Raw genomic sequence first — 13,835 nt, 5'->3', positions numbered from 1 at the left:
AAAGTCACCACTTCACAGTCTACGCAGCCACCGGCCATCAGAGACCTGAAAGTAAAGCTCATCACTGCGGGTCAATCCTCATGCAGCGGGTCAGCGGCCGCCCGCCCTCGGCTCCCCACCCGACAGGAGGGCAGAGGTCTCCCAAGCAGCTCCCTGCTGCCCGTTGGAGCCGGCGTCACCTGGGTGGGACGCAGCCGACAGTCCAGGTGCTGGGCAGGGCTGCTTCTCCCGAGTGCCTCCCAAGGGACCGGACCCTGCTGGTGGCCTCACCCTTCCCCTCCCACACAGCCCGCCAAGCTCTGCCTGCGGGACCCCGCAGGGGGGCAGACTCTTCCCCTGGGCAGCTCCAGTCCCTTGCAGACAGGTCACCCAGGAGGCGTGAGTGCTGGTGGTCCTGCCGCTCACGCCGTGGAAGCCACCTCTCCATCAACAGGCCGAAATAAAGCAATACTCTGGCCACCGCAGATGGCCTGGGAGTGAGGCTTCCACGCGGCCTGGGACACCCTGAACTATCTGCACGTCCCTTTCAGGGGGCATGACTGGCAGTGGCCCCGAGGAGATGTAGCTGGGGGCCCGTCTGCTTAGAGACGGTGCCCGGCGCAGCGGGAGCCGCTTCCTGCCCGTGCGGGAGCGGGCGGCAGGGCTGACGGGCTGTGTGGCGGAGACCGTGGAGGAACGAGGAGAGAAGGCAGACCTGAGTGGCACAGCATGCGGGGCCGGGCCGCACTCCAGGGCTGCCTGTCTGGTCTTGGTGGCCATCAGTGGAGACGGATGTCACTGGCTTCCAGGGACAGTGGCCCCAACCCACAGCTTGTCTGCAGCTTCCCTGACACTTCTCCGCTCTCAGGGCTGACAGCCGGGTTCCCACCAGGGCGGCAGGGACCCTGGCCTCTGCTGGTCAAGGACCTCGGCTGCACGGGGACGCTCACGGTGGGCCAGGGTTTGGACAATGCCGCTGGGAGGGCCGTCAGTGGGCGCAGACCAGCAAGAGGCGGAAGTGGGCCTCCAGGTGGGACCCTGGGGGGCAGGCTGCCCACAACTCCCTCACTCACTTGTGCCAGGGAGGGAGCCCGTGGTGCACAACAGCTGGGAGACACCCCCTCCCCGTCTGTGCCCCGGGGCCCGGAGGACTCTCAGACGGGCCAATCTCCTCGGGAGGACAGCACAGGGACCGAGGGGACTCTGCACCGGCCAGGGCGACAGGGCTCGGCGAGGGAGGGGCGGCCGGGCCTGCCTCCAGGGGGTCTCCGCTCTGGAACCCCGTCAGGTGGCGGTCAGCCAGCACCTGCCTGGCTCTGAGCAATTGGCTCCGGCAGCTGGCAGACAAGACTTCCTGGGGCACCGGGGAAGGTGCAGCTGTGGGGTAAGGGGAAGGCACACAAAGGAGGCTGGGGCTCGCCTGTCCAAAGTGCCTGTGACAAACGCCAAGCTTGCTTTTGGTCGGGGCACTCACTGCGGATTCCAGGTCCCCTCTCCTCCCAAGCTGCGTTCTCGGGGCTCTGGGGGCATACAGGGGACGGGGGTGGCAACAGACAGACAGCCCCGGAGAGCCACGAGGACAGACAGTGACGGCGGCTACAGCCGCTCCGAGCACAGCGTGACAGGGAGACAGCGGTGGCCGCACCCGGCAGGAGACACCAGGCGCCACCACGCAGCCGGCATGCAGGACGGGGCAGCAGGCGGCAGCCCCCCGCGGCTGTGCACGGTCACCCCTGGCCTCAGCAACCCCTTGGAGGTGGACACGCCTCCTCCTCCCGGAGTCCATGGCTCCTGCCACACCTGGAGCAGCTACACGACTTCAAAGCCAGGCCCTGCCTGACCCTCCGACCTCTGAGCCAGGAAAGGCCTAGAGGACGCCAGGGCGTATCGCTGCACTCTCAGGGTGGGACACGTCCCCTGGGGGCACATTCGGTTCCTCTGGGCCCTGGCTCCGTCCTCTGGAAGATGGGGATTCGGGAACCCTGCCCAGTGGGAGGAATCGCTGAGGGGATCTGACAGCTCACAGCTGGGGAAACGCCCCACCCAGGTGACGGGCTGACCCCGGGCCAAGACCAGCGTCCCTGCATCCAAGCACGTCAGTGCGTCTGGTCAAGTCCGCAGCAAAGCAAGGGCCTCCCCGAGACCTGTGCACCTCCTGGGGGCCACGCTGCGCTGGGGCGAGGTCTGGTGGCATGCAGGACACACTACCATCCTGCTCGCTTCATTCTTGGGGGGCTGACGATGAAATGGGCACTATGCCTAGACCCACGCGCATGCGCAGGGCACGTGGGGTGAGGCTGCTGTGAGCACAGGGCTCAGCGATGAGTCAGAGCCTGAGCAGCACCAAAAAGTCATTTTCTTAAAACTCAGGACTTTCCACTCCAACTGTGGGACCCTCATCACGAATGTCCCCTCTAACAGGCAGCCCAAGTGCCTGCTGCTCTACACGACTTTCCACTCACAGCCCCAGCTCAGTCTGCTCCCAAATCTGTACTCTCCTTTCAATAGTCCTGCAGACCTGGACGGGGGCCCGTCAGCCACGTGGGTCCCCATAAGCCTGCCCGCCAAGGTGTGCGCACCCAAACCATTGGTGCCCCGGTGACAAGCCTGGAGCTCAACTGTCTCCTGGGGCAGACCTTACACGGCCCTTTCTGAAGGGCCCTGTGCCCCAGGCTGGCCCTGTGTGGGGCCTGCAGGAAGGACCCCAGGGCAGACTCCGTTGGAGGCCACCGGTTGCAACAGAACCTCCTGCATTTGCTGGCAGAATGTGTGACAGAAACCATGGACTCGACTGGGCTCAGGCCCAAACCCACATCCTGCAGAACCTCCCCAACTCTGAGCCAGCCCCAGAGGAAACACCCCCTGGCACTACCGACCTACCCAGAAGCTCCTGCTGGGCCCCAGACCGGACCGTGCAGGGGGCCAGAAGGGTGGGTGGGCCGGGCTCTGACCACACACCTCGGGAGGGCAGCTCAAGGGCTCACAGGACACAGAGGGCACAGCAAGCAAAGCGGAGGGTTTTAAGAACAGTTAAAGTCATGAAACCAACCCTTTCCTACATGTGATGTTTTCATGGATGAACATTGCGTGTTATTTACAAATTGGGGTGTTTGAGCAGCAGGCGCACAACATACAGACGGAGACATGGTTTTCGCATTGTATGTTGGTTGGATGGCGTGAGTCAGCAGGTAGGTTAAGGTGAACCAAGGACACACAGAAAACAAAGGAGAGAATGTCATCAACACAAGCAAAACTCAGACTCCGAACAGGTCACTGGGCGCTTTGCTTCAAGTGCCTCCTGACCGGACTGCGGAGACCTGCTGCTGGTGGGACAGCGGCACCATTTGCATCGTCTGCAATGCAAATTCATGACTCACGGGCACTGATTTTTATTTCCAGGCAAAGAAATCAATGTCAGTTTCGCTTGGAGCACTCTCTGCAGGGCCCTGGTTCTGCCATTGCTCTAGTTTGTCTTAAGCTGGGGGTGGGAACTGACACTAATATTTTTGCCAAAGGAAAAAAGTGCTCACCGGGTAGCGATGAAGTGACTGCGGATGGAAGAGACAGACACCAGAGGCTTCGCCTTCTCCTCAGGCCCAGCGCTGTGGGCAGTGAGCTTTCACACCACCAGCCCCTCTGCCCCCCTGCGGGTGACGGTGACCTTGTTTGAAGCAGGGTCTGAACAACTAGGACGCCTGAGGGCCAGGCGCTGGGCCACTCCAGGCTCCTGCACTGGTCTCTGCTGGGAGGCGGCTTCCTGTCTGACTGGCCGGGCTCCCTGCCTGCCCCTCCTCCAGAGCCCCGTCGGCATCGCCCTCTGGCGAGGACGCACGTGCAGAAAGCTCCCAGAGCGCGGCCCTGCACGCTGGAGCTCAGGGTCTGCGTCCCTTCCTCGGGAGTCAGAAACGCTGGTGCCCCGTCCCTGTGAGGAGCACTGGGAAGGGACGGCCCTTGGGTGAGGCCACAGCTCCATCAGCTGGGGGGACGGCCCTGATTTTTTACTTTTGGTAAATGGCAGCTTTCAGCTTTTTGCCTGGGTTACTCAGATCATTAGATTTTAAAAGCCGTGAAACATACCACGTAAGACTAAGTATAAACATCTGTCTGTATACACACCCTGAGAAAGTAACAGAACACCTCATGTTCCCCACCGGCTTAGCCCTGCCTCCCTCTCCGCCCACACGGAGCAACTGCCCTTAGCTTGTGTGTGGTTGCTTTTCTTTACTGTGTCACCACAAGCTCCTGAAATGGGTCCCTCCCTGCTCTTGACCTTGGCACTGGGGCTGTGCTGTGTGCCCGGGACATGGGGCCTGTGCGTGGGCACTGAGCAGAGCTCGCTGCTGCTGAGGTTGCCGTGGGCACATTGCCACGTGAACGGACAGAGCTGCAGCCCGGCTGCGGTGCTCACCTGAGTGAACGTCTCCAGGTCGCACAGGCACTCTCTGGAGGGTGCCCGGGTGAAGCTGAGACGCAGGTGGCTGTGTGCCCAGGCCCCAGGCCCTGCGGCCCTCTGACAGCCCAGCAGCATCCCTGCCTGCAGGTGCAGTGCTAGAATCTCACTGTGACAACCCGGGGGGTCTGAAGGCATCTCAGGGTCATTTCATGGAGGTGAGATGGAGCATCTCTTCCCCTGTGAACTGGCCACTGCTTTTGTGTAGAACCCCATTTTACCTCTGCCCCCTCCCACCTGTTTGTTGATGCTCGGAAGAGCCTTGCACGTGAACATTCTGGACACTGACTGACAGGGCCAGTGGTCTAGGAAGCCTCCCATCCCCTGGCCACACCTCCGTCACCAACGCTGGTGCACCTGGAACTTGGGCATCACTCCTTTCCCTCCAGAGGACCTCACAGCCCTGACACCATCCACATGCTCACAGTCCCTGACCTCATCACCGGCCGGATCCCCTCCAAGTTCCGGCCCTCTGTCCGGCTGCCCGATTACGCCCGTCCCACCCACATTCTTTCCCCTTTCAGTCCACGACGATACGTTTTCCAAATGCTCGGACTGAACAGCATGCCGTTCTGGAGCCACCTTCACACCCACCCGTCTGTGCGCGGCTCTGCGCTGTTATATCCAGACCCGACAACCCTTCGCCCAGCTCCTCCACTTGGCCCACTGCAGTCACGCTGGGCAGCACGGCATCCCCGCAGGCCTGAGACCCAGTGCCAGCACCCACACCTTCCTGAGACGTTTCCCAGGCCGGGACACAGGCCCCCGCCCCAGCTGCCCCTGCTGTGGCTCTGTTCACCAGCCCCCGTATTCCTAGGGTCACCTCCCAAATGACCAAGCTGCACCACGGGCCCTCTCAGCTCTGTGTCTGGGAGAAGGCACTGACGGCAGTGCCCGGGGGTCTCGCTGCCTCTGCCTACGCCCTACCCTATGTTCTCAACAGAGCAGGTACGGTCTGAAAAGCTGGATGGTGTTACTCCTCTCCCTAAAGCCCTCCAAACCGTCCTCCTGTCTCACTCAAAATAAAAGCTGAACTGATGGCCCTTCCCAGGCCCGCTGCCCCTCCCACAGCGCAGCCCGGAGCCTCGGCCTGTTCTTCCCCCAGGTCTCCCGGCGCCTTTACTAGAAAGTCACCATCCCGCTGGCGTCTTGTCTGGATGCACTCCCACAGCCCCCGGGGCCTCCTGGGTGCCTCCGCCAGAATGAGGCTCCAGGAGAGCGGGGGTGTTGACCTTTGTTCCAGGACCCAGTGTCCGGCACGTGCTGGGCACCGCGCCACTGTTTCACGTAGGGATGAAGGAGCGCGAGGCAGGGTCCTCCCTGTTCACAATGGCCCTTCCTTCTGATAAACAGAGGCTTGACTGCACACTTTTTTTTTCAGTCATGGCTGGTGCTTTCTATATTTTGCTGAACAAATCTGTCCCTATCGCCAGGTCTTAAAGACATCCTCCTGTGTTTCCTTCTCAGAGTTTTGAAGTTCTGCCTCTTATACTTAAGTCTTCTCATCCATTTGAAGTAGATTTTTGGTGACTGGTGTGAACCGAGATCCGATGTCGGCTTCCCCACGTGCATCGTGAATCACAGTGCTGGCCGTGGGTGGCCGGGCTGCCTCCCCACCAAGCTGCAGTCCAGCCCTCGCACACTGAGGTCCCGGGCACGATGGGGTCTGACCCAGGCCAGTCCCACTGTCCCAATGGCTATCCTCACAGCCTCCCTCCCACACCCCCAGCAGCACCTTCTCCTTCCTAAGTATCATGACTATTGGGGCCTTTGCTCCTTCTTATAAATTGTAGAAGCAGCTTGTCAAGTTTCAAAACAGACCAAAAAAAAAATCGGTATTTTTATTGAAACTGCCTGAGTCTGCAGGTTGGGGTGGGGGACACTGTCACTATTGTAACAGAGGTAACTCCATCTGGCTCTCCCTTGATGTCTCCATGAGGTTTGGTGAGGCTCCACGTAAGCATCCCGCACACACACCTTTGTCAGGTTTGCCGTCAGAACTGCCGCCCTGTAAGGAAGGGGATCAGCTTCCTCGAGGGATGGCACACTCAGCAGCCCTGCTGGTCTCTCCTCAGTGTGACGTGATTCCAGAATTCACCCCGAGAGTGATGTTGTCTGTGACAGTGACAGCGCTGCCCACCCCTCCTTGGACCTTCAGACGTTCCATTTATTTTTCTTGTCCACTCACACAAGGATTCACTGCGGACCGCCGGGCACCGGGCAGTCTTGCAGGCGGAGCTGAGGCTCCTGCACTGAACGGCCAGGCCCGAGTGCAGTGTTGACAAGGGGTCCTGCTCACGGCCTGGTGGCCCCTTCTTGTTTTGAAGGACACTCTTTCCAAACATCGCACCACATGTGGTGTTTGCATGGAGCTTCTGGTAAGTGCTCTTCACCAGGCTATTCATAGGCTTCTAGTAACTTTTACCGTGAATAAAACCTGAATTTTACTGGGTGTCTTCCCTGAACCCCTGACAGACCATGTTACTAGTAAATTACAGGCACACACTTTCGAGATAGAGCCCTGCATCCTGAGATAAGCCGTCCTTTCTTCCCTGGATGTCGTGGGCTCACTTGTCACATGAGGTTCAGAATTCTGCATCTACACAGCGGTCGGCGGGTGTGGGTTACGGCCTTCCTTTCTCACACTGTCCTTTTAAATCGGGTGTTAGGACTGTACTCATCTCGTACAAACAGGGAACATGCTCTCACGTCCCGTTCTCTGGGGAACCTGCTCAGTATGGAACGATCTCTCCTTGTACTTCCGGTGGTGTGAGGTGCGCCCAGTGGGGGACAAGTCGGTCATTGTGCCTCACACCTTCCCCACGGGCCCTGTGGGTTTTGGAGGCAGCACGGTCGCTGAGCCCGTTCTGGTGGGACTCACCTGTCAGATGCGAGAGGTTTCAGGACAGAGATCTGAGCCACAGTGTCCCGTGCCAGGCTGTCTGGGTGGGCAGAGACCCTGGGTGGAGCCCACACGCCCCACTGGACAGTCCATACAGACCTCAGATGCTGGAGCAGGGCCACATCCCTGCGAGAGAGGCCACCCCGGCTGCCAGGCCCTGTCTGACCATGAGGCCTGCGTCTGGGACACGAAAGCTTGTCCTCATGAATGGCGTCCTGTGGGCCCCAGCCCAGCACACAGTGGAAGAGCCAAGGCTGTCAGCGGGGACACAGCTGGCCCAGCACCCGTGCCTGTCGCCTCTTCCTCAGCTGCCCGCCCCGCACACCGAGGCATGATGCTCAATCCTGGTATTTTGAACTATTCTAAATTCTTATTGGTTTCAGTTTACACACTGTGTGCCGAGTTGTCAGACACACAAACGTAAAGGATTCTCATCTTCCTGTCTGGTTGTTACCACGAGCCACCAGCCTAGAAGATGTTTGGGGAAGATTTTCTCACCCAAGAACAAACACTTGCTGAGATGACACCTGTTCCCCAAGCTCTGACTGTGGGGAGCCTCCTGACAGGGCTCGGGGAGCCCCTGCAGCAGGGAGGGAGCGACCCTGTAAAGAAACTACCTTGGGGCCCTGGGGGGGACAGGAAATGCTACTTACCGCAATCTCTGTTACTAAAATATCAGTAATACTTCCCAACACAGTGACAAAGTCGAAGATGTTCCAGGCATCTCTGAAGTAGTTCTAGAGAGAAGAGGGCAGTGAGTGCCAGTGGTGGGATTCCAGAAGGAGTCCCTGGTCAAGAAAGGGCCAGGGGACTGATGGGACACCCCAGGGGGAATAGCACAAGGCCAAGCATGCAGACACTCTTGGGCTGGGCAGGCGCAGAGCTGAGATCCATGTGGCCAGAGAGGGGGAACCTGGCCCCACTAGCCTCCAGGAGCTGGGCTGAGGACAAGCTTGGGCAGTGGGGCCCCCACAGTGCTGCATGTGTTCTGGGGCTCGGGGAATTCCCAGCTCCAAACTAGGAGCCCCCCCAAGGTCCCTCTACAGATGAAATGGCCCCAAGGGAGTCGGGCGTCATGGACGTACCAGCACCCCAAAGGCGATGATCTTGAGCACGCACTCCATGGAGAACATGGACGTGAACACGATGTTCAGGCACTTCAGCATCAGCTCGTACTCGTAGGGCGCATCATAGAACTGCCCGGGAGGAGAGCGTTGGCCACAGGATCAGCTGCCACGGATGCCCAGAACCTTCCTTCCCTCATCTCAGTCCCCAGGGGAGCAGGATCGACAGCCCTGTGCTGACCAGGCTGGGAGCACCTGCAGCTCCCACACCGCTGGCAGCAGGGGAAGAGGCGATGCCCCACCCTCAGCTGGTGCCCCCCGCCCTGGCAGACAGCTGACACACCTTCATCATCAGCACCACGGTGTTGAGAGCGATCATGGCCATGATGAAGTACTCGAAGGGTGGCGAGACCACGAAGGTCCACGTCCTGTACTGGAAGGACTGCTTGTTCTGTGGCATGTACCGCGTCAGGGGCTTGGCGCTGATGGCGAAGTCAATGCAGGCTCTCTGCTCGGGGAGAAAGGAGCACCTGTAGCTCAGCGGGGACCCCACGGCAGCACCCACTGCGCACGGCACCTGCTGCCCTCACCCTCGCAGGCAGCCCGTGAGAGAAGGCAACTGAGCCCAACCACATCACAGCCCCCGGCCGAGCCAGTGAGTGGCAGCGAGCAAGCCCCGCGCAGGAGCCTGAGGGCCCGTCCTGCCCCAGCTCGCCCCGGAGCACGCGCGGACACGCAGAAGGGGCACCCACCTCGTTCTTCTCCAGGCTGCACTCAGACATCACTTTGTCACCCTGCTCCTGGAACGTGATGATGATTAAGGCCACGAAGATGTTTACGAAGAAGAAGGGGAAGACCACGAAGTAGACCACGTAGAAGATGGACAGCTCCATGCGGAACCCAGGGCTCGGGCCCTGCTCCTCGTAGGTGGCGTCCACGGAGTGCTTCAGCACCCTGGGCGAGAGCCCACGTCCAGGGTCAGGGACCCATACACAGACCGAGGGAGTCACGGCTTCCTCCCAGGCGAGGCTTCCATGCCAGAGCCCAGGACAGTCAGAGGAAGGGGCCGAGACAGGGGCGGCCCTGCCCCTGTGGGCTCAAGCTCCCAGGACAGACATCTCTACCGGACACGGGCGCCCTGCCCAACAGGGTCTGCATGCAGGGCTGTTGGAGGACCTCCAAGGGGAGGCTCCATGTGGCTTGAGGCTCTGTCCCAGGGGAGGGGGAAGAGGCCCAGCAGCTCTGCCCTGCCCTGCCCCACCAGCTCACGGCTCACACCTGCTTACACCCACTCACCCTTGCTCACTCTCAGTTCACTCCCATCTTATACCCAGCCCACTCCCAGCTCACACCTCACACCCAGCCCACCCACTTGCTCGGCTTCACCTGCTTCAGGAATCCCAGGGCTCAGCAGGGTCTCCAGCCTGAGCACTGACCCTACATTCTCAGGGGTGGTCCTCCTGGCCCCAGAGGAAGCCCCCTGCTACTCAACGTGGCTCTGGACCAGAACATCCCTCTGGTTGCCTTAACTGAGGCCAGTGGGCCAGTACAGGGAGACATGAAAGAGCCCTACCCTCCCTCTGGCCTCTGGCCACTCAAAAGGACCCTCGGGAGATCACGCCACTGTACTCGGAGAGGGGCCATGCCTCACCTAGCAGGAACAGGAGCCTGTGGCCACCTGCTGAGCGACCGACACACACACATGAAGGAACCAGAGGGGCCCTGCCTAGCTGCCCCTCACTCTGCCGGGCCAACCTCGACAAGCACTCACATGGGCCACCCTTCTCCCGTGGACACCGTGAACAGCGTGAGCAGTGCCCAGAGCACGTTGTCATAGTGGAAGTCGTACTTCTTCCACTGCCGTGGTTGAGCTTCCACCTCCTCCCGCTCGTAATCCAAGTACTGGCCCCTGTGAATGGGACACACAGAAGTTAGAGGTCAAAGCCAAATGACCTCTGAAGTGCTGTGCACTCAGTGGAGGAGAGCAGGCTCTGCAACAGGTGGCGCCAGAAAACAGGGTGTCCACACCCAGAGGCACGATGCAGGACCCCTGCTCCCACCACACACAACTCCCTCAAGATGGACCAAAGGCCTACATGTAGAAGCTAAAACAGTAACACTTGTTTTTCTATTGATTTCTATTGATTTAAGAGAAGGGGGAAGGAAGAGAGAGAAACATCGATCAGTTGCCTCCCATATACACCCGGACTGGAGCGAACCCACAACCTAGGTATGTGTCCTGACTGGGAACAGAACCTGTGACCTTTGGTGCACAGGACAACGCCCAACTGAGCCACACTGGCCAACGCTACAATCAACTATTAAAACCACAAATACCTGCCTGGCCGGGCGTGGCTCAGCGGTTGAGCATCGACCCAGGAGCCAGGAAATCGTGGTTCGATTCCCGGTCAGGGCACATGCCTGGGTTGGGGGCTCGATCTACTCTCATCATTTATGTTTCTATCTCTCTCTCTCTCCCTCTCCCTTCCTCTCTCTGAAATCAATAAAGATATATTTAAAAAACCAAAAAAACCCCCACTGAGTACAGTCTCATTTAAAAATGAGTATAGACTCTGAATAGACGTTTTCCCAAAGAAGACATACAAATGGCCAATTAGCGCATGGAAAGAGGCACAGCATCACTGGTCACTAGGGAAATGCAGGTCAGAACCACGGAGACACTCCCTGCACCCAACCAGGATGGCGATGACTGAACCTTTAAAAGGAAAATAACAAATGCTGGTGGGACGCGGAGGCCTCAGATCTCACACCCTGCAGGGTGGACGAGGGGAGCAGTCTGGTCATTCCCAACACTGTCACAGAGCTGCCATGTGACCTGACCGGCCACCCCGTTGGTGAAATGGAAACATATCTGCTCTGGAGAAAAGGGAACATCTGCCCACACAAACACATGCGCATGTGTTCCCAGCAGGTCACCCTGACTAAAAGGTGGGAACAACCTGATGTCGACCCACAGATGAATGAAGAGGTAAAACGTGGCCCATCTACAAAAGGGAGCAACACTGGACCCGCCACAGCAGAGATGGCCTCGGAAACACAGAAGGCCATGTACTGTATGATTTCACTTACACGCAGTGTCCAGAAAGACACCTATAGAGACAAAACATAAGTCAGCAGCTGCTAGGGCTGGCGGTGGGAAGACAGGGGGCTCTCAGTGGGTTCTAACTGATGGAAACGTTCTCAGGTGGACTGGAGTGGTGGTTGCACACACCTGTGAATATGCTAAAACCAGAGTGGTACCCTTTCAACAGATGAACTCCATATAGGAATTCCATCTCAATAGGTATTTTCATGAAAAAGCAAAGAATCCCACTGCCATGGAAAAGGGTGGTCTTTTCAAACATGAGGTTCTGGGTCAAATGGGTGCCCAGCTACAGAAACTCACCTCCCTCTGCACCTCTCACAGCACACAGGAGCAACCCAGACACACCACCAACCCAATGTGAAAGGCAAAAATACACCTGTTAGAGGAAAGTATGAGAAGACATCTCTCTGACCTCAGGACACAGAGCACTCAGCAGGAACTACTACAGTCAACACACTCTTCACAAGACACCACTGAAAGAGTGGACAGCGCCACAGGAGCCACTATCCACAGATCTGGCAAAGGAGTCCTATCCAGGGTTTTAAAGAATTCCTACAAATCAGCCAGAAAAAGACAGACAACCCATACAGGAACCCTGGCGAAGGCCAGCATAGACCGTCCCCAGAAGAGATGCGCACGGTAGATGCCCCTGGGAAAAGGTTATCACACAGGTGCAAATTAAAGCACAGAGAAATGTCACGAGCCCCCCCTCAGGTAGGCTCAAAGCAAGACAGAAACACCAGCATAGGGCATGGGCTCCTGAGCCTGGTCCTGCTGGCGGGAGAGCCACTCGACACAAGGGTTAGGCAGCACCCGCAGGAGGGGAGCACAGCATGGTCCACAGTGGTGTGCACACCTGTGAGACGTGCACTGGAATCGGCCCGCAGCGCTGCTCTCAAGGCCGCATGGTGGAGCCCACCCATGTGCCCAGTCACCGAGAGACAAGCAGCACCATCTCCGTGGGTGAGGAGGGACCTGGCCGCTGCTCTGCTCAGTGTCCACACAGGCACAACCTCTGCTTCCCCTACTCCTGAGGGCGCCTCCCCTATGAGCTCTGCTGTGGGGCCGGGCCCAGGATGGTGACAGTGGCTGCAGCAACCCGGTGACCCCACTGAGCTTGGGGCCTCCAGGGTTTACAGAGCTCACCAGTCACAACCCCGTGTCCCGGTGAGCTCCCTGCATGCCAGCGGCAGGAAGAGCCTGGCCCCCGGACATGGCTGGTCCCTGACCCTAGGAGCACTGGTGTGGCCCTGAGTCAGAGGCATGTGCCCCGCCCTCCAGTACTCCCACTGCTGGCTCTGTGCTGCCTGCCTGCCCTGGGCCACCTGCAGTCCCAGCAGGCCTCCCTCACCCTCAGCCCTCACAGGTGCTCGGGTCACCTGCAGTCCCGCTCCAGCTCCTTGGACTCGTCGGTGCAGTAGAAGAACTTCCCCTTGAACAGCTGCACGGCGATGACGGCGAAGATGAACATGAAAAGCATGTAGACGATGAGGATGTTGAGAACGTTCTTCAGTGAGTTCACCACACAGTCGAACACGGCCTGTGGGGGTGGGGCACCCACAGGCTCAGAGCCCCAGGCCCAGGTGTGGCAGGACCTGCATGGCTCTCATGCCCGTGACCATCATGAGGACCTGCAGCCAGCTGCCTGCTGTTGTCCTCTCAGGAGGGGCCATCTGGGAAGTGATGGAGTAGGCAGGCGGTGCCAGGAGAGGTATCACCAGGCGGGTGGGCCACAGAGCAAGGACACCCTGGAGCCCAGCCAGTCTGTCAGGAGGGGCTGACCCACAAGGAAAGGAGTGACCCGGCCTGCCAAGGGCCACACTGCTCCTGCCCATCAGCAGGAACCACAGGCAGCAAAGCAACAATGCTGTGGCCAGCCCCAGCACAGGCACATGTGCATGCTTTGGGGCCCAGGGGACTGTCATCTGTTACCACCACCACCCCTCCTCTCAGCTTCTTCCCCACTGGGAAGTTCAGCTTTCCCTGCACTGCCAGCCTGGCCCTGGTCCCCGCCTCTCAGAGCTGAGCAGATGCCCCATCCTGCCCTAGTGTGCAAAACAGCAGATCCACAGCCAACTCCCAAGACGCTGCTGCCCATGGTCCCTCCCTGATGGCAGGTCAAGTCACCACCTGACACAGAGGCCCTCCGGCTGTCTCGGGTCACCTCCCAGCCTTCCCCCCTGCGCCCCAGGTTGGCAGCAAACTGCCCTCTATAATTCATGCTCCCTTATGTCCCCAAGGCTTGCAACTCCAAGCTGCTTAAACTACTGTACTGCACGTGGTGTGGGAGGATTAAAGGGCTTTAAGCATGTGAAGTGTTTCCCAGTGCCGAGC

At 59.2% G+C, this 13,835-nt stretch overlaps 1 protein-coding gene across 3 annotated transcripts in view; it reads right to left on the bottom strand.

The window, feature by feature from the left end:
* Positions 1–13,835, bottom strand: part of CACNA1B (calcium voltage-gated channel subunit alpha1 B) — a gene marked incomplete at its 5' end in the record, with an annotated part of 127,616 nt that overhangs the window by 29,503 nt on the left and 84,278 nt on the right. For all 3 annotated transcript variants that reach the window (XM_081152145.1, XM_081152144.1, XM_081152146.1), the window contains 6 exons: positions 7,985–8,068; positions 8,417–8,527; positions 8,739–8,903; positions 9,148–9,349; positions 10,167–10,304; positions 12,881–13,041. In XM_081152145.1, coding sequence (XP_081008271.1) covers positions 7,985–8,068; positions 8,417–8,527; positions 8,739–8,903; positions 9,148–9,349; positions 10,167–10,304; positions 12,881–13,041 — 861 coding nt within the window. The remainder of the gene's footprint in view (positions 1–7,984; positions 8,069–8,416; positions 8,528–8,738; positions 8,904–9,147; positions 9,350–10,166; positions 10,305–12,880; positions 13,042–13,835) is intronic.

The sequence above is a fragment of the Miniopterus schreibersii genome (assembly GCF_964146895.1).
Source record: "Miniopterus schreibersii genome assembly, chromosome: 11".
In the NCBI taxonomy this organism is placed as follows: domain Eukaryota; kingdom Metazoa; phylum Chordata; class Mammalia; order Chiroptera; family Miniopteridae; genus Miniopterus; species Miniopterus schreibersii.
Note: the sequence above shows the minus strand (reverse complement) of the source record. Positions and strands in the feature narration are given on the sequence as shown.